Genomic DNA, 25991 nt, shown 5'->3' on the forward strand with positions numbered 1-25991 from the left:
ACACCACACTGGAAGGGATCCTCCCCTTTAGGGGGACCTCTGAGCTGGGGCCCCATGGACTTGGTCCAACAACTCCACCTCTCACTAACCAACTTCAAACCTCGTTGTGTTTTTATTTGTGTATGTGTTTGTGTTTTGCTGTTTGTTTTTTTTTTTAAAGACCGATATTTTCTGTCACTGGCGTTTGGAGCCGGGGACAAGGCACCAGCTTCCCGGTGTCGGGGGGCGGCGAGGGGCGTCGAGGGGCAGCCAGGGGCGGCGAGTGGAGGCGAGGGGCAGCGAAGGGCAGCGCGGCGCCGCCTCACCCCCCGCGGGCGGGCCGCGGCCCCTTCCTCCCGCCCCCTGCCCGCCGCCGTGCCCGGGGAGCCCGGCGGCGCGGAGGGAGGAGCGGGCAGCGCCGTGTGAGCGGGCGGCGGCGGGCGGCGGCCCCCGGGGCAGCAGCCAGATGGGCTGAGGGACAGCGCGAGGTCCAGCTGTCAGCGCGGCCTCAGCCCCGCCGCGGCGGGAGCCCCTCCTCCCCGCGGGCGGGCGGCTTCGCTCGCTGCCCTGCCGGGGGGGAACCATGGCGTCCAGCGAGGAGGACGGAGGCGGCAACGGCTCGGTGGAGGAGAAGGAGAACGGCAAGAAGAGGAGCCTGGGCGCCCTGGCCACGGCCTGGCTCATCTTCTACAACGTCGCCATGACCGCGGGGTGAGCGCGGGCCGGCGGCGGGGAGCGGGGTCGGCGGCGCGGCGGGGACCGGGCGGGGGGGACCGGGACCGGAGCCGGGGCCGGGGCCGGGGCCGGGGCGGGAGCCGCCGTGGGGCAGGGGGAGAGCCGGGGGCGGCGGGGGACCGCCGGCAGCGGGGCTGCAGCCCCGGCTTGCCCGGCATTGCCTAATACGGTGCAGCGCTACCCGCGAGCGGGCGCGGCGGAGGTTAAGTATAGCCGGGCCAGGAATGCCGGGCGGCGGGGCCGCGCTGCCTGCTGCCCTCACAGCCCGCACAGCCCGCACAGCCGCCGGGCCCCAGCGGCTGAGGGCCCGGCCGGGGCCCCGAGCTGCCCTGGAGCCCCCCCGGGCTCTGGGGTCGAGGCCGCGTGGGCGCCCGCTGTCCCTTCAGCCGCCAGCGAGGCGAGCGGTGGGGGAGAATTAATCGTTAAAACAGCTTTGTCTTGGGCCCCAAGGGTGAATCCCCACTCTTTCGAATACCGTAGAGTACTGGTGATGCTATAGTTCTGTCAGGGTGTCCACACAGAAGGTCAGGAATAGGATTTAAATGGCTTTCTTCTCGCTAGCATCCGTGCACACACTATTCATATATCGCAAGCCTTTGGAAAGTGCTTTTACTGGCGATTTTTGTAGCTTGCAGGTTAATTTCGCCTCATGGAGTTCCCAGCCTCGTCCTCCATGTGTGAATTTGGCAGTGAGCGCTGACTCTTGCCATTGACTTTTATCTGTCAATGCCATTGCCTTTCATCTTTTAATCTGTGTAACAGATTATTGAACCAGTTTAGTTCTGACCTCGGGTGCTGATTCAGGCTCTCCCACTTCCTCCTCCCCATCTTCTGTTGTCATCAAGAGGGATTCAGACTTGCTGAACTGCGTATTTTATGTGGAAACAGAGAAAGAAGAGATAGGAACAAATTCTTGTAATGTTTTCAAAGAGATAAAGTTTAAGAGAAAAATAAAGGTTTGAAGTAGAGAAATATTTCACAGGGGCACTACAGAGGACAGGTGAACACGAAGAACAGTATGTTCGTCCAGACAGTGCACGATGGCAAAGTGTTTCTAGAATTTTAACAACCTCTCTGATACTTAAGTACATGTGAACAACCAGTCTAATTCCAAATTGCATTTTATCTTTCTAATAAAGATTTAAGGGATACATTCAGTGACTAAAATGGCAGGTCAGTACCCAATCTTACTGAAAGTCCCAGCTGGAAATCCTACCTTTATTGCACAAATTGTTTTCCATTTCCTGCTGATTTACAGTATTCACTACAAGGGCTTTCCTGAAATCCAAAGTCAAAGCCACTGAAAGCTAAATAAAATGACTGGCAGAAATTTCAAATGTCCAAGCAATAATTTACTTAAAAATGTATTTACAGTCTTCGGTTCTGAATGGAGTCCAAGACTACTTTTCTCTGCAACGCTTTTGTTAAGAATGAGATGCAGAAAATGCCTTGTGAGATTAGATGTAACATGACTTCTCAGGCTCGGCCTAGCACAAAGCTGTGGCTGTCACCATTCGTGCTGCCAGCTGGATGCACACGCGCTGTCACCTTCCTCTTGTCAAACACGTCGCTGTAAAACGGGGCAGCCTTGCTGCGGAGGACTACCAGTGAGATTCCAGTAATTCCTCATTTCCACCGTGGTAGGAGACAACCTCAAATTAATGCATTCGCCTTTAAAATCTGTTATAAAATCTAAATAATATTTGGGGAGCTGGGCAAATTTTGGAGCTCCAACAGATCAGATTCATGGGCTTAAGGTAGAAAGAATGAAGGAGGGGAATCATTCCAACAGTGTGGGGAAGCCTGACTAACTTTATGTGGAGCTTGGAACGCTGTCATGAACTGTTGTTGGCATGGACAAAACGAAGTGACTGTGTAGTGGTAGACGCTACGTGTGAGAGTTGTTGAGGGACTGATACTGAACTGCATGTCATGCGTGGGGAATACGGAGCTGTTATGATCCATGCAAATTTCATGCCATTACAGCATAACATGTCCGATAAATTATCCATCTTTCTTGGTGTCTCGTTTCCAATTTTATCCAGTATGTTATGTATAGGGGACAGTGTAAAAGCTGGGGAAGCGTTAAATATTTATCTGAACATTTATATAAATATAGAATCATTCAGGTTGGAAAAAGACCTCTAAGATCATATAGTCCAACCTTAAACCTAGTACTGACAAGTCCACCACTAACCCACGCTACTAAATTCTACATCTACATGTTTCTTGAAGACCTCCAGGGATGGTGACTCAGCCACTTCCCTGGGCACAACCCTTTCAGTAACGAAATGTCTCCTAATATCCAACCTAAACCTCCCCTGGTGCAACTTGAGGCCATTTCCCCTCCTCTTCTCAGTTGGTGCTTAGGAGAAGAACTTGATCCCCACCCTGCTACAACCTCCTTTAAGGTAACCGTAGAGCACAATGAGATCTTCCCTGAGCCTCGTTTTCTCCAAGCTAAATAACCCCAGTTCCCTCAGCGGCTCCTCGTGAGACTTGTTCTCCAGGCCCTTCACCAGCTTTGTAGCCCTTCTCTGGACATGCTCCTGCACCTCGATGTCCTTGTAGTGAGGGGCCCAAAACTGAACACAGCACTCGAGGTGTGGCCTCACCAGAGCTGAGTACAGGGGGACGATCACCTCCCTGGTCCTGCTGGCTGCACTGTTCCTGGTACAAGCCAGGATGCCGTTGGCCTTCTTGGCCGCCTGGGCACACTGCTGGCTCATGTTCAGGCGAGCGTGGACGAACACCCCCAGATCCCTTTCTGCTGGGCAGTTTTCCAGCCACTCTGCCCCCAGCCTGTAGTGTTGTATGGGGTTGTTGTGCCCCAAGTGCAGGACCTTGTAACATTTAACATGTAACACTTGTAACATTTCCTTTATTTCCCTGAATATTTCTATACTCTCCTAGTCTGCCTCTGAATATTTCTCAGACCCCACCGCTTTGTGTCTTGGGCCTGCCTCAGCTAGAGTTCATGTTGCTGTACAACATGCTCGTGATGGCTTTGTGGAGGATGAAAGGATTGAATGATTGCTCCCAAATATCATCAGACAAGAACTTAAACTAATGTTATTGCAATTCACGTATTTTCATTTTTAACTCTCAAAATAGCCACTTGCAGCTCTGGCTATGCTTATAGGTTTATATTTAAGAAATTTTGTACTTAGCCTTTGTGGTTTTAAGCCTGAAGTTTCAAGGAATCTTGCTAGTGTGATGTTTGTAAGAATGCGGGAATGCATTAACAATGGAATATATGGTATATTATTTTGAAAATTTTAATTTCATAAGCATGGATTAATTACATGGAAGCAACTGCTCATACCTTGGGTTATTGTACTTGATCTGGGCTGGGATGGTGGGGGTCAATCCACCATGGTTATGAAGTGTTTTTTTGTTGTTGTTGTTTGTTTGTTGTGTTTTTATCTCAGTTTCCATTTGAGATCTCAATTTGAATTTTATATTAAATTTAAGTTTGGTTCAAAGATGTTGTTACTTTCTTTCATTTACACATTTACATTGAAAGGATGATCAGCTAATAGCATTGTTCGGTTTCCTTAAATAAAAAGAAGCCAACACCATCAAATCTGCTAGTTAAATGTTCTTGCCTCTGGAAGCCAGGAACTTAGAGCACCAATGTGACAGCACATCAGAGTTTGATTTCCAAGATGACTTCTCAGCACTTCTGAACTGTAGAACAGAAGCATTGATCCCCAGTCGGTTCTGAAAATGACAAGTAAGGTGCCATGAAAAATGTAAAAATGATGTGCATCGGTTCCAACCTGAGACCAAAATGGTAGCCTCAGTGCTGAGTTCATCTGATGTTTTCAAATAACAGTAATTCACAGTAAAGATGCATGAGGATTTAACAGTAAAAATACAGTCACCTCCTGTCTGGTGGGCCCCTAATTTAGGTAATTCAGGTCAATCCTCTGAAGGTAAACAAGTCATTCTCTATCCTTTTTCAGGTAAAGAGATAAAAGAGCGTAGTGTTGATATAACACTACATAATATTTCTGTCTAAAGATATTTTTAACAATCTCCTAAGAACACCGACAAGTGAGGAAGCAAAGATATTCTGTGAAGAAAATATTCTACTAAATTATTTACAGCGGATGGATATTTTTAGAATTCTTATTTGAAATTTATCCATTCTCTTTCTTTTGTAGGTGGCTGGTATTGGGTATTGCCATGGTGCGATTTTATATACAGAAAGGAACACACAGAGGCTTATTCAGAAGCGTGCAAAAGACGCTTAAATTTTTCCAGACATTTGCTTTGCTTGAGGTAAATTTCAAACATAGTTTGCTTTACTGGATGCTGCGTATCATAGGCAAAGCACATTATTAGCCTGAATTTAATATCGAAATGTTATATTAGTGCTGAAAGTTGTTTTACCTTCCTTATTTGATGATAATTTTTTGTGGGGGCAAGGAGATTAGTTGGAACAAATGAGCACATTTAAAAAACTTAATATTTTCATAAATCAAATACTCCCTGGGAACTGCTATGCTTCTAGTTATTTCCAGACTGGATTCACATGCCCCGTATAAATCCTTACAACAAGGTCTGTGCAAGTTGTGCAAAGCATTCTTGAAATAATATGACTTTGCCAACCATGCACTCATGGTCTCAATTTATGGTACACCCGTGAAATAAAACTGTTGGGTATACTGAGCAGTTACGGTTCTTTCCCAAGCTCAGCAAAGAGTGTCTGTCTGCATTTTTACTCTTTTTCTCAGTCTGCCCCTGACATCTGTAGTTCAAGCAGCTGTTTAAAATCATGTGGCCAGCTGTCTATAGGCTTTTTTGCTATTAAACTTTCACAATAGGTAATTCCACTTGGATCTATCAAAACAATGAAAATCGCTCTATTTGCTAAACATTACTGACCAGAAAATAAATCTCAAGATTCATAGCTCTCATTGGCAAAATGATAATGCTGATATTAATCCATAATGAACATTAAGCCATAATGAACATTTTAAAATTTCTATTAATTTAGCGTACATTGTACGACTCCTTCCACATTGTCCTGTGAAATTATTCTTTGGCTAAGATAATGGGAGGGAAGTTCACCAGTTCAAAAAAAAGGCACTTTGTAAGTATTTAAATGTTCAATATATCCAATTAGGAAAATAAATCTCTTTCATTTAGTGTTTACACAGGTCAGATCCTGAGCCCATCACCAGTTGCTAGGGCTCCAATGTGTACTTCTTTTAAAGATGCTGAAATGTTAGTTGGAGAAAAAAACAGCAGAAATAAACCTAGGTTTATATTAATATCAAAAAGCCAATGTTAGTAGTGCAGATAGTAACATAGTGTAAATTAGTAACCTTTAACTTATTTTTATTTACAGGTAGTCCACTGTGCAGTTGGTGAGTTCTTTCTTTAGTTTCTCCTATAACTAATTAAAACATGAATAATGGAGCAGAGATAACATGTTTCTCTTTTCAAGGAATAGTTCGCACATCTGTGCTTGTGACGGGGGTCCAAGTGAGTTCAAGAATCTTCATGGTGTGGTTCATTGCACATAGTATAAAACAGGTATGTATGTGAGCAAATTGTGTTTTAATTGTTAATAAGAAGGAATTATTAATGCAGTTCTCATTTCATCAGGAAGACATTTAAAAATTAATAAGACTCATACAGAGAAGACTGACGTACTCAAGTGCTGTTTCTGAAATAGGGGTTACAGGACTGAATTTATGTGCTTCTACCCAGGTGGCTGGGTCTGGTTCTCAGGTGTGAGTCAGCACTGCGTTCAGCATCATGCCAGCCAGCTATGGTCTGCCGAAGTGAAATCAACACTAGTGCTTTCATTTACCTGCATATGTACCATAGTGCTACCTATTCCCTTTGAAGAACTTAACTTAGCATTTACTGAATGAATCTGAGTGAAAATGTGTCTTAAATTGAATTTACCTGGTTTAAATGGTTGTGATTTTGCAATTTATTTTAGGAACCTTCTCAAAATTTTATTGTTACGGGAATATCAGCATTCGATGGCATGCATACTGCATTGTTTTCGTTAAAAGTATATCAAGTTTTCCAGCATGCCACAGGAACACTTAAGGTCCTGAATAAATGACAGTAACTTATTTGCCTGGCTGTAGGTGGTTATTGTAAGTCTAGTGATATGTTAGCAGAATGAAACAAGCAGACTGCTTACAGCTAGTAGGTAGGACATTTATTCTGCTTTCTGTAAAGGGTATGTGAGAATTCAGGGATAGATTTTGAGTCTGTGCTCCTGAATTTCTTTAAATTTAAAAAGCTGAGCCATTAAACTGTCTCACCAGCAGATGGCATATGCCCTTCTGCCAATGGGATATCGTAGCTCCTGCCTCAGTTGACAAATCCTTTAATTTCAGTTCACGGAGAACTTTTTCTCAACACTTCATCTTCTCCTTTACTGTGCTTTTTTTTTTTTTTTAACAAGAAATAAACCTTTCATAGATTTTTTTGTAAGCTAAGTGTATTCAGTGTTTTCTTCTTCCCTTATGTGAAAAAGTCTCAAAGATTCACACGTTTTTTTAATATTGAATATTTACACGAATGCTGGAATTTAGCACTGTTTTTTACCATTTTTTTTTATTATCTGCAGTGGATTAAATCTTTAGCATATCCAGTCATTTCTCTTGTTTCCTCTATCTTCAGTACAGCTGTGTCCAAGAAAAATACATCTAAATGTATGTCTGATTGTATTTCACGCTGTTACTGCTTAGCAGGCATGAATGTTCAGGGTCATGTAGGTGGTGAGAGGCATGTTAGTGATAACAGCCAGACCCAGATCTCTCTACTTGACTGGAGATTTGCAAGGCAACAAATAGGAATTCTCTGCATACTTAGAGCACTTCTGCTTGGCTTTAGCACTGTGACAGGAATCCAAGTTTGGGTTATCAATGTTTGTCTCTAATCGCATGAGGCTAAGAACAGCCTAATTCTGTCTTTTCCTTTGCTTATCTGTTTGGATGTCTTAGCACTGCCATTGTTGCTGTTTCTTTGTGAGTTTGGTGGGATTTTTATATCTTTTTATTTTGTTTGTGAGATCCTTTCACTAAAATTGCACCTTCTTTGACTGACACATTGAGGGCGCGATTTTATGAGAAGACGATCAATTAAAATTCTTCTTGACTTTTGACAGAGTTGTGCATTTTCAACATCTTTGTGATGTATTAAGCTTTGTCATCGTGTTGCATTCTATTAAAAAAAAAGTCATTTCCCTTTTTGTCATTTTAACAAAATTTATGTGACTTTATTTTATTTCACAGACATCCCTGGAGCTTTTCAGCCTTCAGGCATGGAAGTGTATTACAAAATTCCTTCCCTTTTAAAGAACAGAAAATTACTTGCGTGTAATTCTTCTTCTCAGAAGGTAGTGTTTGTAATAGATCCCCACATGCCTTCTTTATATTTGGGGTCTTCTGTTTGTTTGTTCACTTAAGGTGAAAAAGAACTGATGTTTTGAAAGAGCAGATAGATGTGCTACTTACTGATGAGGCAGTTTAATGACTCAGAACTTAAATCTTAGACAGGACAGGTGAGTAAGTTTACACAAAACTCCTGATCTGCCAACTACTCTTCGTTTAGTGTTCATCAGTGTTCCAACTCCTTAACCATCTTGCAGCCAGATTTGATCTTCTGCTACTAAGTTCCAGTCAGCAGGCGATACTAAACATTTCCTTTCATCTAAAGTTTCATGGAGACATGCACTGTATGGTGGGGAAGAAGCAAAATAAAAAGTAAGAGAAAGTCTAGGAGATAGAGAGAGTAGTGAAATATGGAATAGGTAAAAGCTGGTTATGAAAGGATTGTATCTTACGTAGTATTTTCTTTTTTCTATTTTGAGGAGTAAGAAAATAAGCAAGCAAATCAGCCACAGATAAAGAGGGAGACAGTTAGATAGCATAGTGAAAGTGCAGATGAAGAGGAGGAATAAGCTCAAATATAGTTTTACGGTTTTGTATTTGCGTAATGGATAAAGATTGCTGAGTTTGCAAAATGTCTCTATGTTAGTAAATATATATATGATAGTCATGGTTTCAGCATGGTTTCAAAGAAATTTTCTTTCTTTACAAGATGTTAGTTCTGTTCCATATATCTTAAACAGAAGACTGTTGCAGTTTGCAGAGAAAAGAAGCTTAAGGATGAAGAAAGTGTTGGTTCTTTATACTTCTGCAGATCCAGAATGAGGAGAGCGTTATTCTTTTTCTGGTCGTATGGACTGTGACAGAGATTACTCGATATTCCTTCTACACATTCAACCTGCTCAACCATTTGCCATACTTCATTAAATGGGCCAGGTGGAGATGTCTTGCATTTCAGTTTCTCATGGTTCTGTGCATGTTAGTTCCATGCATGCAGAGCTAACACACGGGAGAGCTTTGGTTATGTGCCAGCAGAGTGCAAGTTGGTTGCTTTCTCTACTTGTGGTTATTGTTACTTGGTTTAAAATATGAAAAATATTTTAGCTGAGATTTTTGGGTGTGATTTGTTCCATGCTTTCTGTGTCTCATGGCTTGAACTCTGTTTTAATTCACTTTAATATTTTTTCCTTATCTTTGGAGTCATCTTTTAACTTACAGTATGATTCCTTAAGACGCTTTTGAATACAGTGCCTAAAATTAAGCACCTGTACTAGTCTTTGTAGATTTAAGGTCTTTGAAATTATTGGAGCTGTTGTCTTTTTCTGTATGCGTAGTATTGCTTTGTGAGAAGTTCTGCTTTATCAGAGCTTTTGTAGTTATATTAATGTAGTGAAGCTAAATATTGGCATAGTTTAGCCAACATAAAAAGTGTGTTCTGTATCAAAACTACTTTGATTTTGAAACACACTTAAGGTCTGTCACTATATCAGATATATTACAGAGACTGCGTGTTTATCAGGAGATTTAACTGGAAGAGTAACATTCTCTGTAGTTATCGTTTGAAAAATATATGCCAAGACAGACAGACTTCCCCTGTTAGAAAGGAAATACCTACATTCAGCACAGGTGACTATTGAAACAAGTTTGTGTGTTTGCTTATTCTGCTTTATTTGTGTGCTATAGATAATGCAGTTCTGATGCTTCTAATGCACTTCTTTGAGGTGTCCAATAATTATGTCCGTTATCAAAAACGTTATTTTTTTTGCTAATACCTGAGGTTATAGGTTTGGTCATGTTTAAGCACTAAACTTACAAATTATCAGGTCCAGTTTCGGTAATGATTTTTATGTAGTCTTCAGAAAGAGAAATGCGTTCAGAAAGTAGTACACTGACGGGCTTTTTGCCATCAAGTCAGTGTATGTTGAATGATAGAATTTTTGTTTCTTCATAATAGGCAAGCTGACATTCTCACAGCAGAGAGGTATGATGAAATACATAAACAAAACATTCAAAAATGTATTATCTTTTCAGGAGTCCAAAATAGCCTATTTTTGATTTTTAGAGAATCAAATAACACAGCTGAGCATAAATCCAGGATTCCTAAGGAGCTGGACCTTTCTGATCTTTAAGATATTTGCCTGTCCATAGTTAATGGTATAGGTATGATCTAAATTTTAGCTCAGAGTTTTTACGTTGTTTCTTTTACACTACATAGAGACAATCTGTGTATAGGTCATGGCATCAGTTCCTTCTTATACCTCACGTAATCTGTTCTCTGACCTATGAGTCCTCTAAGGCCATTGGCTCCTGAGAGGGTTTCATGTTCAGTTGCTACCATTTTGGATCTCATCTCTTTTGGTCATGGAATGCACGCTGTACACTTCTCTCAGACCCTGTGTGACAGCTCTCATTGCTCTTCCCCTGAGTGAGCTCAAGAGAGCTGTTCCTTAGGAGAGACTGCAGCTACATGATGCACTGTGCATAAGGACTGCACAAACCCCGTTGATTACATTTTTCATTTTGTCCACATGTCTGTAGCCTGTGGCATTCAAACCATATTTTCTTTAAACTCAGTGTCTTTGCCCTTTATTTGAATGTGTTCTGCCTGTTTTTAGATGGATTTGATGATTTTCTGGAGCTGTTGTTCTCTTTAATTTTCAATTTCTATTTGTGGTAAATGTAGTATTATTTAGATTTCCCTTGTGGCAGTGGGTAAAACAAGTTTCTGATATTTCTCAACTTTTTCATTGTCTTCAAAGAAATTATAGTACATAGAGTTGCCCTAGTGTGCATGCACCGTGACAAGGATGTGCAAGATCATCTGAATTTGGGATCCAGTTCTGGTTTTAGTCCTATCAGTGACAACAGGAAACCAACAAACAAAAAAATTAAAAAGACATTATTGGAGACTACAAATTTACAGAATAATTTTTGACTCTTTAGTATTAGAAAGGCATACATGCATTCCGATAGTTCTCTGTTTTTAAATAAAATGATTGAGGAATTCATTCTCTGTAAACAAAAATGACGCAATCCTAAATAATTGATATTCTGTGCCAATTCGGGAGGTGGTCCTTGACTTTGGTGCAGGGACTACTCCAATATATTGCTGTGCCACTAATAATAGCAAAATGAAATTTTAAATTCATGGGGCATTTCTCACAATCTTTTATTTATTTTTTAACGCAGATACAACTTTTTTATAATTTTGTATCCTGCTGGAGTTGCTGGTGAACTGCTGACTATATATGCTGCTTTACCCTATGTGAAGAAAACAGGAATGTTTTCGTTGAGACTTCCCAACAAATACAATGTCTCCTTCGACTACTATTACTTCCTTATTATTGTCATGTTCTCCTATATACCATGTAAGTATTATTTAACTTTAGTAACACCAGCAACATAATAATCAATTATCAGCAATGCTGGCAACACTTCCTGTAGTTAAATTTCCTGACACTTTCCACTCTTAACATCTGCTTTCTGTTGTTCCAAGCTTTGCTGTGCTTTAATTATTTAAACTGAAATTTTCTGTTCTGTTATTTGCCTCAGAACATAAGCTATCTTAAAAATTTCTGTGAAAATGCTGAAAAGACCAGCAATAAGTAAAAATATTTACATACAGAAATGTCTGTCTGTAGTTGTATCTCTGTGAATTTCTAGTGCCTCTGCTGCTTTGAAGCAATGACTTAAAAATTCTCCTGCAAGATCCAAAGATTTGCCTTCTCTCATTTTTTTTTTTTTTTTTTTTTTTTAATTGCTGTTAGTGTCCTCTTACCTGTGACCATTTGAACAAGCATGCTTAGGGCAAAATTTCAGCATCACAGAAATCCACCCCCTGCCTCCAAAACCTCTCTGAGTGTACTTCAGACGTGGGTTTAACCAGATCTTTCTTGTACTTCTCGATACCAGGAGCCACAGATCAGTTGGCTAACCAGAACTAAGACTAGAGAGACTATCTGTCTTGAACTGCCATTGTTACTTCCACTGTAGGCTAAACAGTGCAGCCAAGGAGAAAGCAACCTGATTTAGATATAGCACAATGACAACTGAAATGGAGCTAGAGCAAACTGGGCAAGTAGTTTACGTTAGATCCTCTGGACAGTGAGGCTGGAAACAAAGCAAGAGACTAGGCAGAGGAACTGGGAAGCAGGAAAACTGAAGTTAAAAGGAGCTGTGATGTACATCCATAAAATGTATTCCTTCAAGAAACTGACTTAAAGTGTGGACTTTGACTGTATGTACACACACTGAATTTTCTTGTTGTAAGAAATCATGGAGGCCAATGAGAGAGATTTATGTGAGTAAACTGATGTTTGAAGTTATCATAACTTACTAACAGTTTAAGAATTGTTTGCATAACTTTACATTTCAGGAATAAATCCAATTTTCTTTGCATTAAAAATAATGATCAAATGCATCAGAACTGTAATATAATAGGACCAGGAGAAAGAGAGAGCTCCTAATTTCAGACTTCAACAAGCAGGGTAAATTTGGATCCTCAAAGTCTCAATTCAAACATGCTTAACTTAGCACAGGTTTGAAGACTTAGGTACTGCTAAGTCCTGTTAAGTGGTTAAGTCCTGTTTATACAAATAAAATGTTGAAGGGAAGATCCATAAAAGGAGAGTATACATTCAGAGGGCTTTGTCTGACTTTTGAGTAATTACTGTTTTGTAACTCACTTCGAAGTTCATGACTCACTGTTATTTGCCTTAACCAGCTGAGGCACTGTGTGCCATAATTTTTTCTCAGTTCATCATTCTGCAAAAGTGTACTTTTCCGTAATGTGATCTGTTGATTTTTTTTTTAATCTAATTTGCTTTCTTCTGTGCTTTGATCAAGTATTTCCACAACTCTACTTCCACATGCTGCGGCAGAGAAGAAAGGTGCTTCATGGAGAAGTGATTGTAGAAAAGGACGATTGAATTGAGCCGTGTAATTATGGTGCTTTTAACGGAAAAACAAGGGTAAAAAAAAAAACAAAACTTCCTGTGATTTTTCTGAGTCCAAGTTTTAAAACATGGAACAAGAATAAACAACTGTGTATAAAGTAACATGGACTGTATTATTTATACAAATAATATATCATCAGAATTACCTTTTCATGTTTGGTTTCACTTTGATTTTTAATTGTTCATTTCTTCAAACATTGTTTTCATATTTTCAATAGGCTGACAAATAGCTTTAACAAACTGAGTAGTTGGCTAATGTGCTTTCTATTGTGAAAGGCCTTGATGATCTGTAGTCATGCTGAAGAACAGAAGGAGAGTTGATGAGTTCTATTGAAAATGAGTCTTCTGGAAAACAGAGCATAAATTAGGTAATGATGTTTTTCATAGAGTAGGTGGCTTAAATGTTATTTAAGTTTTATGTTAAATTATACCTTTACAGTTATAAGTACTGTTAGTGTGTTGTTGAACATTCTTTGAATTACAGGATCACACTGTAGAATTCTAGAAGGATTTTTGAAAGGAGCTGAATTCTTGATTGTTGGCACAAGTTTAGATAACTCTATATTTTTGCATCTAATTTAAAAGAAATGTTGATTAATAGATATATTAACTGGTTAAAAGTTTGTGCTGAGGAGTAGTCTTGATGTTCTTACTTTTCTCTGGTCAGTGGCTGGAACAGGACTCTTGTGGAGGAAGACTGATTGTCAGCATGTTTCATATTCTACATTTAATTATGTATGCAGAAAAATTATGGTATTGCATTTAGAAACTGTAGCTACAGTGAGATATTTTTATTCTTATAATTAGGTAAGAGGGATAAAATATACTTGAAATAATGTCTTAAAATACAAATTGTGCTTTGAATCATCCCATTGTGCAATTTTAATTGCTCCCTCCCCATTAATTGTTTGTAATGTGATTATGTAATTCTAATTAACATCTTCAATAATATGCAAGAGGGATCTACAGTGTATTAATAAAAGTTACAGATGGTACTGCACTATATGATACCTGAGGGAAAGAAGTCCAATAGATGAATTAAATACGGGCAAGAGTTGGGCACAGCCTAAGAGATCCAAAGAAAAGGTAATGCATTTGAGGAGACTTGGATAGTTTGTGAGAGGGAGAGAAGATTGAAAAGTAATAACGTAGTAGGAAGTCTTGATAATATAGGCAACAAAGTTGCTTCCAGAATCACTAATATCAAAAAAAGAGAATATATGCAGAAGAGCTGCATCAGGCGTTTGGGAATCGGAATATTCCCTGTGATCACTGAGGTGATTTCTACTGTCTTATATTTTGGGTACCTCGGGAGTGCAGAGTTGAGTCAATTTTCAGAAAGGTCAGAAAACGTTAAAAAAATAGTTAAAGTAAGAAGGAAGTTGGATAGGTTGAGTCATTAAGTATGTACAAATTTTGGTTATGTGACAAATACATGTAGAGGAAGAGGCTTTATTATTATGAAGGTGTAACTAGAACTGGTTATATATCTAGTGAACGTCAGGAGAAAGATCCTACCAGTGAGATCAGTTAGGTTACAGAATCATAGAAACATAGAAACACTAGGTTTCAAAGGACCTACAAGATCATCTAGTCCAACCATCCAGAATGATACAGTAAAGCTTATCGATGCATACAGTTTCTTGAAAGGTTTTAAGTTGGATGTAATACAGTACTGGAAAACAATCTTTCTTTGGAAGGAGTTTGAACTTCATAGTCGAATAGGCAGTTTCCACTTTTAGCTTTCATGATTAGATGATAATACAACTTTTTTTTTGAAAATTGTGGATGCATCTTTTTCAGGTGTATCAGGTAATTTGATGAAAAAGCAAGGATTTACTACACCCTAACTTTTAAATTCCATTTTGTGCCTTACGTTTTTGATATTTACATTGTCTTCATTACATGTAAATTAGATTTCTTTTAAATGATAGGTGCATAGTGGACTTGAGATAGAATAACTGTATTCCTTAAAATTTTAAAAGTTGTAATCTTTGTATTTTTTAGAACAAATATATGCAAGGTGCTATAAGTTAACTTATTACTTTTCTGTTTTATATGCAGCTAAAAGTATTTAAAGTTTAAAATACAAACCACATTTACAGTTCTGATTCACAAAATAGTTGTGTTACACGTTCAGGCTAGCAGTTGTATTTGTCCAAAGTTCTTAGAATACACTTTTATAAACTTTACTTGCATTTTGATGCATGAGGAGCAAGCATCATGGCAGTTTTTAGAAATATTTCTCAGTTAGTAAGCAGAAGAGTATGATGAAATATGAGTAAATAAGATTAGATTAAATTCTGTGTCTTTTTTTTTTTTTTTTTTTTTTTTTTACTGTCAGGGCAGCTCACCAAAGACCATAGCTATCAATTTATTGAAAATGCATTGAATACTTTCAGTATGTGATTTTGAAATCCTTTATTGGAGTGTATCCCACAGATACTATTCTTGTAATAAAAGAAATACCTGAGCTCTAATACTGTATTACATTTGTTTTCATTGTGGCTTAAAGCTCTTATCATATGACAATCCAGGAGCTATTTTTATATCCTTTTGTAAATGTGACATAAAAAAATACAGCACAGCTTGTTAAAATCTTGTTTTTCATAAAGCAGCATCGTACAAGATATTGATAGAATTGTAAAAGTAATTTTCTTCTCTTCCTCTTCTTTTCTTCCTCTTCTTTTTTGGTTAAAGTCTTTCACTGAAGCCTCAATGTATACCTTTTGTTTTAATATCTTCTCTAGAGTAGTGAAAATTTTGGGTAAAATGGGCCAGGACTTTATCCTTTGTAGCTTAATTAAACTTCAGTATAACACCATGAAACATTTAATTAGTTTGTTAAATGGACATAAAAAGTTAAGTATGATTTTCTTATGGTGCTCTCTTTCCAACTTATTTTTGACACCTCTTTTTTTGTATTCCTCTCTGCAATATTCCTGGTTTGCATTGAAATCCTCCAGTTTATGAGAGATTAGAATGTAGTCAAGCATCAGTGTCTGTAATGTTTTGATGTAGTCTTTAACAAATTGTTTGTATGAATATGTTTTCTTACTTGTGCTGTATTTGCTTTCTGAAATGGATTAATACAAAGTATGACCTTATAAAGGTTTTTTTTGTTTGTTTGTTTGTTTTTGATGCTAATACATAGGAACAGGTATTTGGAATGAGATTTCTAGTCATGAAGTGACATTTCTTACTATTGCTAGTAACATAAACACATGGTCCTTTTTATAAACTCCAGCTGAAAGCAGTTGGGTTTCTTGAGGTTCCCTATAACACACACGCTGGGAAAGGCTGTTCGAGGACAGGTTAGGTGAATCACCTCCTTTCACAGCTCTGCCCACAATGTCCGGAGGCCCAATCCTGACATCAGGGTGAGGCCAGTACAATGGAATACAGTGCTGAGAAATTGCATCTTCCACATTAGCTGCCAGGAGGATCGTGGAGGCCATTGTGAACAGTAGCTGTTATGCATCATTTCCCTCACTTCTCTCTGCTCGGGATTTGAGAAGAGAGACGGGCAGCTGAACATGCTCTCATACCCTCTGCATAAGGAACTAATGAGGTAGCTGAAAGGATCTCTGTGCACAAAGGGTGTGTTACAGAAAGAGGCTTTGTGCTCCACTCAGCTCTCTGTATCTGTATCTTGATCTATAAGCATGTATTTCTTGAAATACTCGTATGCCCAGATAGCTCTGTCACACTGCTGTCAATAGTACAGCTCAAAATTAACAGCCTTGGAGAAATTGTGCAGTATGCTGTTTCTCCTAATTACCATTGAACATAACACCCGGCCAAGTCCGTGTTAATGGGCAGATTGCAATGACTCGTTAACAAGGAATTGAATGGAGACCTTTTCCGTGACCTTTATTTATCCAGAAATATGTGCAGTTTAAATCTAGGTCTAGCTACTGCTCTGACTGTGGTACTTGCACTCTTCATAGTGGCTTACCTTAGTGGATATTTGTATATTTATGTGATTAGAAGGCAAATAAATTAGAAACATTGCAATAAGCTGTAATTTGGAATAACTGCTGTGTTAACAGTTTCTGCGAATTGAGCTTTTGCTTAATTTGTCTTAGAAAAAAAAAAAGGAAAAATAATACAAGTAAATATTCTGCACTAGGCAGAAGGGCTTCATAAATCAAAATTTCTAGGCAGGCATGCAGTTCTTTACAAAGCATTGGTTAAATGTGTTTTTGAACAAAAAGATGGAAAGCTTTTCTGAAAATTAAATTTTATTTCATAACGTATATTTTAAAATGTGCTCAGAGAGACTGTATTATTTATGATCAGTTTACAATTTAAATTCATGCTTAACACAGACTTTTGTAGATGATTAACCATAGCCCATTAAAATGTTTTAATATATGTTTGTTGTAATGACCATTTAAGAAACAAACACCTTATGTTTCTGCAAAGCTCTTCTGTCTGTGCTCCCTTGCTCAAGTGAGTTTCAATAATGCTACTGCCTACTAAGTTTTGCAAGGCCATTAAAGTGGCAGATTCACATTTGCCAAGGATAGTCCCTTAATCTTGCTTTCATGGTGGCACACCTTAATAGGGTATGGTACTTTTGCTTCAGTGTCTGATACTGTAAGCCACTGATGCCTTTCCAAGGGGTCTTGAGTGCCTTCAGTAGGACAGGAAGCTTTACGGGTGTTAATAAGTGTTTCATCCTTATTAGCAGATTCAGAGGACCTGTCCAGTGTATTCTTAGGTCACAGTAGGAATAAGTCTATAAAGTGAACTTAAGTCTGTACCAAGACAAAGTGTTGAGAACCTGAATGTTGGATAACTCTAGCTCTCTTACAGGAGCTGGTTGTCAAGATCAGGCCTGCAACTGCTAATGGTTTTAAAAAGAGTTCTAAAATGTAAATGTGTACTACTTTCCATGTCATGTTATATCAACTGAAACATGTTGTCTTTTTGTTCACAGTTCTCATGCTTCTCTGTTCAGTCTTGAATGTATTTTGTGTCCTTTCAGATGGCTTTGTAAAAGTGTAAGTACAGAAATATTTATGTAAGCATATCATGTATAGATTGTACTTAAAGATTCTTAATAATGTAAATGCACTGCAGCTGTTCATTATTGTTATTTTTCCTGGAATGTGTTATTATCATTAGCAGTTTACACAGACAGGAAAACGCTCAATATGATACTTTTAATAACTTATTTATTTGTAAAGATCATAAGATTTGATGAGCTAGAGATTCAGATACTTGTTTTAGAGATTGCTAAATTGCTGTAGCACTGTAGAAATTCATCATCAATTAAAATCCATATTTTAAACTGTGTTCTATTTGATTTGATTTGATTTTTTTATTATTATTTTCCTGCGGTAGCATGTAGAAGTCAGTTCATACCGACATTATCATTCAGTACTGTTCGTACTGTTCAGAGCATTACACCAGACTGGTATCTGTTTATAAGTACTGTGTGTGTATATATATATTTTTAATCTGGAATTATTTCACAAATCTTGAGGCTCCAACTTTAACATATTATTACTAGTAGTTAGACTTCCTTTTTATATTCCATTTAAAAAGAGGTAAGTGGGAATAGTAATATTGGTTTAACTTCTCTTTAACAAGACAGAAACATACAGCATCTGTCCACATGACAGATTTATGACAATATGAAGACAATTACATTACAATGATCTTGAAATAGGTATTACAATAGTGGTTATTTCAATGTTTTGGAACAGGGCTTTTAGTGGTATTAACCTTTCAGGGGTGCAGGCAGCGAACATCCTCTGGCTGTCCTTTGCTACATAGCTAACAACGACATTGCAGCTATGAGGATTTTGTTGCCATGACAGTAAGATAAAGCAGTATGTGAGCATTCACACCTACTTCTTTTGAATTAGGAATCAAGTGGTTGTAACCCCAAGGAGCTTAACTGCATATAGAGGCTAAATCCTGTTAGTCAGAGGTATTATAATGCAGACTAAGATCTCCTAATCTGAAAGTTGCAGAAGTGGACTTCTGATCTAAATTTATAAGAGGGGATTTATTTGTCCTGGCCCACTACCAAGGTTAAACCAGCGTGATTTCTATAGGAGTTAATGGAAGAATGTCCACTGGTCTCAGCAGGAGTGTGCCGGGACATAACCGTTCATATATTCTGTGTAAATCTAGATTTAGCAAGAAAAAAGTAAACTGTGGCCTCCTTGTTAGCATCGTCTGATAGAGAGCAAATGCTGTTGCATGGTGGCTCACCTGCCTCGCAGCTTTGCAGTGGCTGCACCCATCACTGCTCCGTGAAGAATGCACCAAAAGACCAGAAAATCTCCAGCAGTACACTGCTGTTGCATTATACTAATCTGAATTCAGCAGAGTCATACAATCTCTCTTCACTTATCTGCAGAAGTATCTTTTATTTCTGAAATTAATCTAGGCCCAATGACACATCTCATTAAAAATAGGCAGGGTAGATCAGCCCTCACAGCTGCCTTGACATTCCTGGCGTGGAATGCTGCTGTCACTGAGTAACTTTGATTTTTGTATGTAGTCTCTTGGCGGTCTGTGTACATACCAGTCTCATAAAATGGCACTTTGCCTGCCCTTAAGTGGCTGTTCCAGGTTCACTAGAACAAATTGCAAATGACAAGCAAAAAGAGATTCAGATGGGTATACTACTTCACACTCCAAGCCCTCTGAAGTGGGTCTGTAGTCCTGGGTGTGTAGTCAAATGGATGTGTCTCGTAATCTAGTTTGAAATTGTGTTGTATAATGGAATGAGACCTTCACATCATGAAGGAAAGAAAGAAAATTGAGTACTGAAGGCAGTAAATTACAATATTGTCTAAATTAGTTCTGGGAAGACCATTAAGATTGAGATTCACTCTGTGAGAAAACAGAGACTGAATTTCAACTGGCGGATCTCGCAGCCAAGTAGAAGCCGGAACTGGCTCCCGTTTGCATTCAAAGAGGTGATATTGCTGAAAGTGAAAATCCAGATTTTTTTTTCAGAAGGGGTCTTTTATAGTGATCATCTGCGATGACCTCAGTTGATTTTACTGTCCAGTCTCTTCATTGTAGCCAGTAAACTAATGAAATGACCTGTCTCCCAGAACAAAATGATCCTGAAAAAAAATCCTCTAGGATTCCTGTACAGAAACTATGCAGAAACTTCCTATACAAAACCTTCACCTAACCATGAGCTATGAACACCTTGGGACATTCTCAGTCTATCAACTCTAAGCAGAAATGGTCATTTAATCAAATGTGGATTAATTAACTTATTTATTTGTTCTCTGTGCTTACTACTATAATATCAAGCATAATATTTGCAGATTTGGGAAAATGGAGAAAGATGCCCAGTTACTAAATATGATGGTAGTGAATCTTAAAGAAGTTGATAATATCTTCGGGCTAACAGCAAGAAAGCAGAGACACAAACTAACTTTTTTCAAGACAGGAAAAGTGGCTCAGATCTTGGGTCTGCCTGTTCAGCTCTGTTTAATCCATAGGCAGTGTCTGCTGTTGTCTGCTGTTGTAATTCTCACTATGTTCATACATAATATTGAAAGTTTTTTTTGAAAAAAAAACAATAGACATAATTAGTGACTGATAGAAATGTGTTATTACTGTGTGCTACTCAGCTCAGAAAAAAAAAAAAAAAGGAAGTTTCTCCATTTCTGAACCCTTTTAAATGGAAAGGTTCTCTCATTGTAAAAGCCACATTAGACAGTGTTGCCATGATATTTTTCTTTTGCCATGAAACCAAAGTTAAGGTACTTTTTGAATGATTATTTTTGTTTTCCCACTTCTTGTGTGTGTTTGTGTGTGGGGAGGAATGAGCGTATGATTTAGAAGATTTTTGGTTCTCTTAGTGCCCTGCTTTGTTATGAGTCAGCAGTAGTCCACAGTGCACAGCTGGAAGAATGCTGCATTATGGTATGGCTAAATTGATGCAGCTGCTAGGTTCTGGAGAGATACCTTCATCCTCCCAATGACTGCAGGTTGAAGATAAAATATTCAAGACTGATTTTTTTAATGAGTGTGATTACCTCCTGAATAATGTCTGTTTTGTGTGAAGAGGTTTGGGGTTTTTGTTTGTCTGCTTTTTCCACGTGTACAGTTACTTACATATTATTATGATATTATCTACTGAATATGCTTGTGTGGTTGGCTTGTGGTGTGAGTTCCTTGAGTTTATGGCAGTTTTATTGTCCACTTCCTTGAACATTAGTTTTAACACTTAGCTACAAATATTTATGGAAAAGGTTACAGTGATTTCACCTCCTGTCTGAAGTGTGAATTATACTTCAGGGTTTCTTTCTCAATGCATTCTGTATTTAAGCATGCTTCCCTTTTTGTCTTGCATCCTTCTGATCCGTGCAGGCTGCTGACAGAAATTGAACAATCACAAGATCTCTTGTAAATGGCAGCCATTTCTTGTCAGTTCTGTTGTTTCACTCCCCCAGCTCCAATACTTCAGCTGTTAAAGAGCGCTAAGTTGGAGATAGCTCAATCACCTTCATATTGTTTGTAAAGTTTCCTTCTCGCCTTAGAGCAAGTCTGTGGCACATTTCATTTTCATGCTGCAAGATCTGACAGCGCATCTTACTCTTCAGCACTCACTGCTTGGGTGACCAGAAGCAGCAGGGGGCAGAGTGTCCTGCTTCCAGCCTGCAGAGGACAAAGTCAGCAGAGAACAATGGAGCTAACATTAAATTCTGGGTGAGGTGAAGAGTGGCCAGCTTTAGTCATGTGCTGAGGACGGTACGTAGGGTGTATGTTTAGGGAACTGAAGAAGAGACAGTGTGTTTCTGAGTCAGAGTCACTCCTAGATGGCTGCTGTGCTTGTGACTGGAACAAGCTTGCTGTTTAGCCCAAGGTATTGAGAAATTACATGAGACGTGCTTCACTGTGTATCTGTTCTGTGTTTCATCTCTGGGCACACTATGTGTTTGCAGGTGCTGCTTTTTACATGTTAAAAAAATTAACACCTTTCTCTAGTGTTTTAACGAAGTTTACTTCTGAGGCGCCAAGAACTTCTTGGAAGAAACAGCTCCTTAGACTGATCTGATTCCATCTTGAGAGCATGAACACTTCAAGCAGCAGAAGTAAAGCTACTCGGGGTTTCGGGTGCCATGTGTAAATAGTTCTGGCAGCTAATTTGGTTCTGTCTCCTATCTTTCTCATGCCGTCTTTTTCAGCATAGCCTGTATCTTCATCTTCTTTTTTTTTTTTTTCTTTTTCTGTGCTATGCAACATCATTACATGAAGTATGTATGAAGGAAAAATACTGGGTATGCAGGCAGACCAGCATGCTTAAAATATGGAAGCTATCCTTCCTCACTACCGTCTCGTGACATTCCTGGGAGGGATGTCAGCCAGACAATCCTGAGGACTAGGAAAAAGGTTGGTCACTAACAGTGGTCTTAAAGTTTCCTGACTCGGTTTGAGGAGAATCTGCTCAGGATTTATTTTATTTTATTTATTTATTTGCTAGGTGCTTGCTGAGAAGCCAGTTGCAAAGTCTCTTTTCCAAGGCTTGTTGGGGTGATCTTCCTGCCTTAAGATGACTGCTTCTTCACTTTGGAGGTGATGCTTAAACCTTCAGGTGCCTTCTGCTAATACTAAGATTTCTACCTTTAAGGTGGCTTTAACCTTATTGTTACTCATTTATACTCCCACTGGAGGTACATAGCATCCATCCAGTGATGATCTTTCCTCAGTATATATTCCATATTTCCCTGTGTCGCAGTGACTGTTGTACTCAAGTCAGAACAGTGTTTCTGGGTATCTCCTCTAGTTGAGGTAGGGTATTACCCTTGTTTTGATAATGTTGAACATTTCTTTCTTTATTTATTTTGACCAAGGAATGCTTAGTTTCAAAGTTTTAGCATCCACAACAAAAGCAGGAAACCTCAAATCGCAGGAGGGGTTAAATTACTTTATTATTTACCAGAAACTCTAAGACCTGTAACAGGTGCACATTGAATGAGATAATTAGGCACGCTTTAAAGTCAGCTCCAACCAAGCTATTATTTCAGTATTTCTCTCTCAGAAACCACAGGAAGAGAATTATCGGTCTCATGATGATAGTAAATGCCCTCAGAGCTCTACTCAGGCTAACCAGCATTGTTTCCCTTTGCAACTCCTCTTCCATGGGAAAGTGAGAAATAATTACCGTGCGAGTACACGGAGCTCTAAACAGCAGGTATGCTGTGGTGCAGTCTTTACCAGGGGGTTTCATCTGCAAGTAATACATTTTGAGCTGGTACATGGGGAGGATGGGACAGTTTAGAAAAACCTTTAAGAGATCAGTTTTTAAAATTTCATAGCTGGGTGAGCTTGCAGTTCACAGTAGGTTTGGAGCTACAGATAATGGGAGCAGATCCACTGCTTCCTCGCCTCAGTGGCATTACACTGACTTACACAAAGACTTGACTCTTTAAAAAGCTTTTCTAAGGACATTTAGTTTGAAATTAGAATGTGTAGTCCATGGGAAATGCTGATATTTTGTCTTATTGAATTTATGCAAACACTGGACATACCACCACTTCTTTCAGAACAAGAGTTTTAGAAAAACAAAGCTAGGAACGATGTGGTTTTGTTCTGAACCAGTTCTGGTTTAAAACTTTTTCTGAACACTCCATTTTTGTGAAAATGTAAAATTTGCTGTCCAAAATGTGTTATGCATGTGGGAAAATCCAGACTAGCTCAGCCTCCAGGTCCTGCGACTGAGGATGTGTGTATAGACAGACAGCAGAGCAGAAGAGGGTAAATGAGAAGCGGTGCTACTTCCCCAGCTGTGAGCAGGCCAGCAGGGAGGCTTCCACGTGGAGAGAGCTGCTGTACGGGACCGTAGCCCCGGCAGAATGGGGTCAGTAGGTGGAGAGGCTGCTGGCTGCCAGGGGGAGGCTTTAGCGAGACCAGCTGCAAGAAGCTGTGGAAGGAGCAACATGGAGCGAAGCCTGCCAAGTCGGGGAAGTGGGAAGTGGCCACAGGGAGCAAGGGACAGAAAGGAACAGCTCTCGGTTGCTTAGCACGCGGTCATTAAAACTAGATGAAAGATTTCCTGGGTCTTCTGCCCTGAGGGAGAAGCGGGGGTGGAAAGAGGTAGTATAATATTGCTGGAGGAGGAGAAAGGGGAAAGGATTAATTAATCCCAGACTTGAGGTCTCAAAAATACAGTCTCCTTCAATGAGATTCCACTGTATTAATTTTGCCCTCCTCTGACACACCACGCCATTTTTTATCCCAGATTAATTTGTTTCATCCCAATATTAGCAACGGAGTGGAAACATCTTCTGATGTATGATGGCAGTGAAGAATGAGAGTCCATTTTCTCTGCTGGTGCTTTTGACTTGGAATCTGGAGAACAGTGGCAGGAGCTGAAGCCAGGAACCAGCCCACTCCTCCTGATGGCAGTCATGCCTGCATTTGTGCTGCCTGAGTCCAAAGGAGCATTTGGTTCATTCTGTGCATTAGGAGGTGAACCCTGATTTACCTCAGCTCCATAGGGTAAAAATTCTCAAAGGTCAATCCGAAACACCTAACGGTGTTCCACTTCCGTGAAGCCTTTGGGTATCCCTGAAGTAGTCAGTTTTGCTACCAATCCCACAATTCGAGATCCACCTCTGCTGATCTGCAGGAGGGAGGAGACAGGAGGGTTTGACTTCAGGCTCAGCTAGCCTCCAGCTCCCCTCTGCTGTGGGAAACCTTCGGAGGAAACCTAGCCACGGCCGTGAGTCGGGACTCTTGCACTGGTTCATCGCTTTCAGGCTGGGAGCATAGATGGGGTTAAAATAATCCCTGTTCTAACAGTTCACCCATCTCATTTTTCACCACTGTGTCCTTTGGGAAGTGTAACCAGCTGAAAGAGCCGTATTTTGAGGCTTGATGTTGTGACAGACAAGAAATTGGGTGAGAAAGCAAAGGATGAACAAAAAGCTTAGATGGTAGGAACATGAGATTTGAGAACAGTATAAAGTAAAAATCAACTAGTTCCAAAGTATAAATGGTGATCTTATATATTTGAGGTAAACTGATAAGGTTTCCATGTTTCCTAGGTTTTTCTGACACTGAAGGTGGACCAGCTGGTCATTTGGTGGGAACTGGCTTAGTGCCATCAAAGTTGCTGGTCTACATCAACTGCTACGTGCCCCCATACAGGAATAGAGCAGAGCATATGTATTTTCCTGTTCTATATTGAATTAGGATTTCTAAATCACATTTCTCTAGATCGTTTTTCTTTTTTGAAAACTGAAAAAAGTTCAGCAGTTCTCTCACTTCATTGTATTAGGCCTTGGTTTAAGGCAAAGGCATTTTTTTTTCTGTCTGAGTCCCTTCTGACACTGAGAACATTGCATTGTCTTCACAAAGAATTGATGCTCTTTATTGAACACAAAACTAAAGGGTGCACTAAAACCAATGACAATAATACAGTATCTGCAGACAAATAGGTTTTCTGACACAAAACAACAAACTGAGCTATTGCTATAAGTATCAATTAATGCTTTAAAATGCTTTAATTGCACAGTATCTATTTCAGAATATTGAAATGCAGAGTTAATTTGAGCTAAAAGAAGATATGATTCACAGTCAAGATGTAAGCTGTGACTTGACAAGGGGTTTAATAGCTGCCTCAGGCAGATCAGAAAGTGTGATAATGAGAATCCAGCAGAAAAACATCACGGAACTGAGCTGCAGAGTTTGCCAGGGTAAGCGGTGTCAGTGGCTGGATAGCAGTGCTCCTTCTACAAGGTAAAGAGACAGAAGTGGTCACTCTTGGTAACAGTGACTGCTCTAAGCTTTCAGTCTAGCTACAGCATACTCCTTTTTGGAAGGAAATACATCCTTTCATGTGTAGTCATATTCATATATGCATGCATACTCACACATATATAAATATAGAACCTATTTTTTCGAAGTACAGTTTAGTGAAATGCATTTCAGTGTGGCAGGGAAGTAGGTTGACTGCCTTCAC

The 25991-nt window shown here is 39.5% G+C and overlaps 1 protein-coding gene across 3 annotated transcripts; it reads left to right on the plus strand.

Moving 5' to 3' along the window:
- Nucleotides 1-379: 379 nt before the first annotated feature.
- HACD1 (3-hydroxyacyl-CoA dehydratase 1) lies at nt 380-18340 on the plus strand. Of its 3 annotated transcripts, XR_007162539.2 has the most exons (8): nt 382-690; nt 4884-5001; nt 6074-6092; nt 6173-6261; nt 8896-9017; nt 11271-11449; nt 12927-13404; nt 17982-18340. XR_007162539.2 is itself a non-coding variant. In XM_048061695.2 (7 exons), the coding sequence occupies exons 1-7, from the start codon at nt 563-565 to the stop codon at nt 13007-13009; spliced, it is 732 nt and encodes a 243-aa protein (XP_047917652.1). In that variant the 5' UTR covers nt 380-562; the 3' UTR covers nt 13010-18340. The 3 variants fall into 3 exon arrangements, 2 of the variants coding, with proteins under 2 accessions (XP_047917652.1, XP_047917650.1); XM_048061695.2 differs by having other exon boundaries at nt 380-690; nt 6179-6261; nt 12927-18340; XM_048061693.2 differs by having other exon boundaries at nt 12927-18340.
- The last annotated feature ends 7651 nt before the right edge of the window (nt 18341-25991 follow it).

The sequence above is a fragment of the Anser cygnoides genome, chromosome 2 (genome assembly GCF_040182565.1).
Source record: "Anser cygnoides isolate HZ-2024a breed goose chromosome 2, Taihu_goose_T2T_genome, whole genome shotgun sequence".
In the NCBI taxonomy this organism is placed as follows: domain Eukaryota; kingdom Metazoa; phylum Chordata; class Aves; order Anseriformes; family Anatidae; genus Anser; species Anser cygnoides.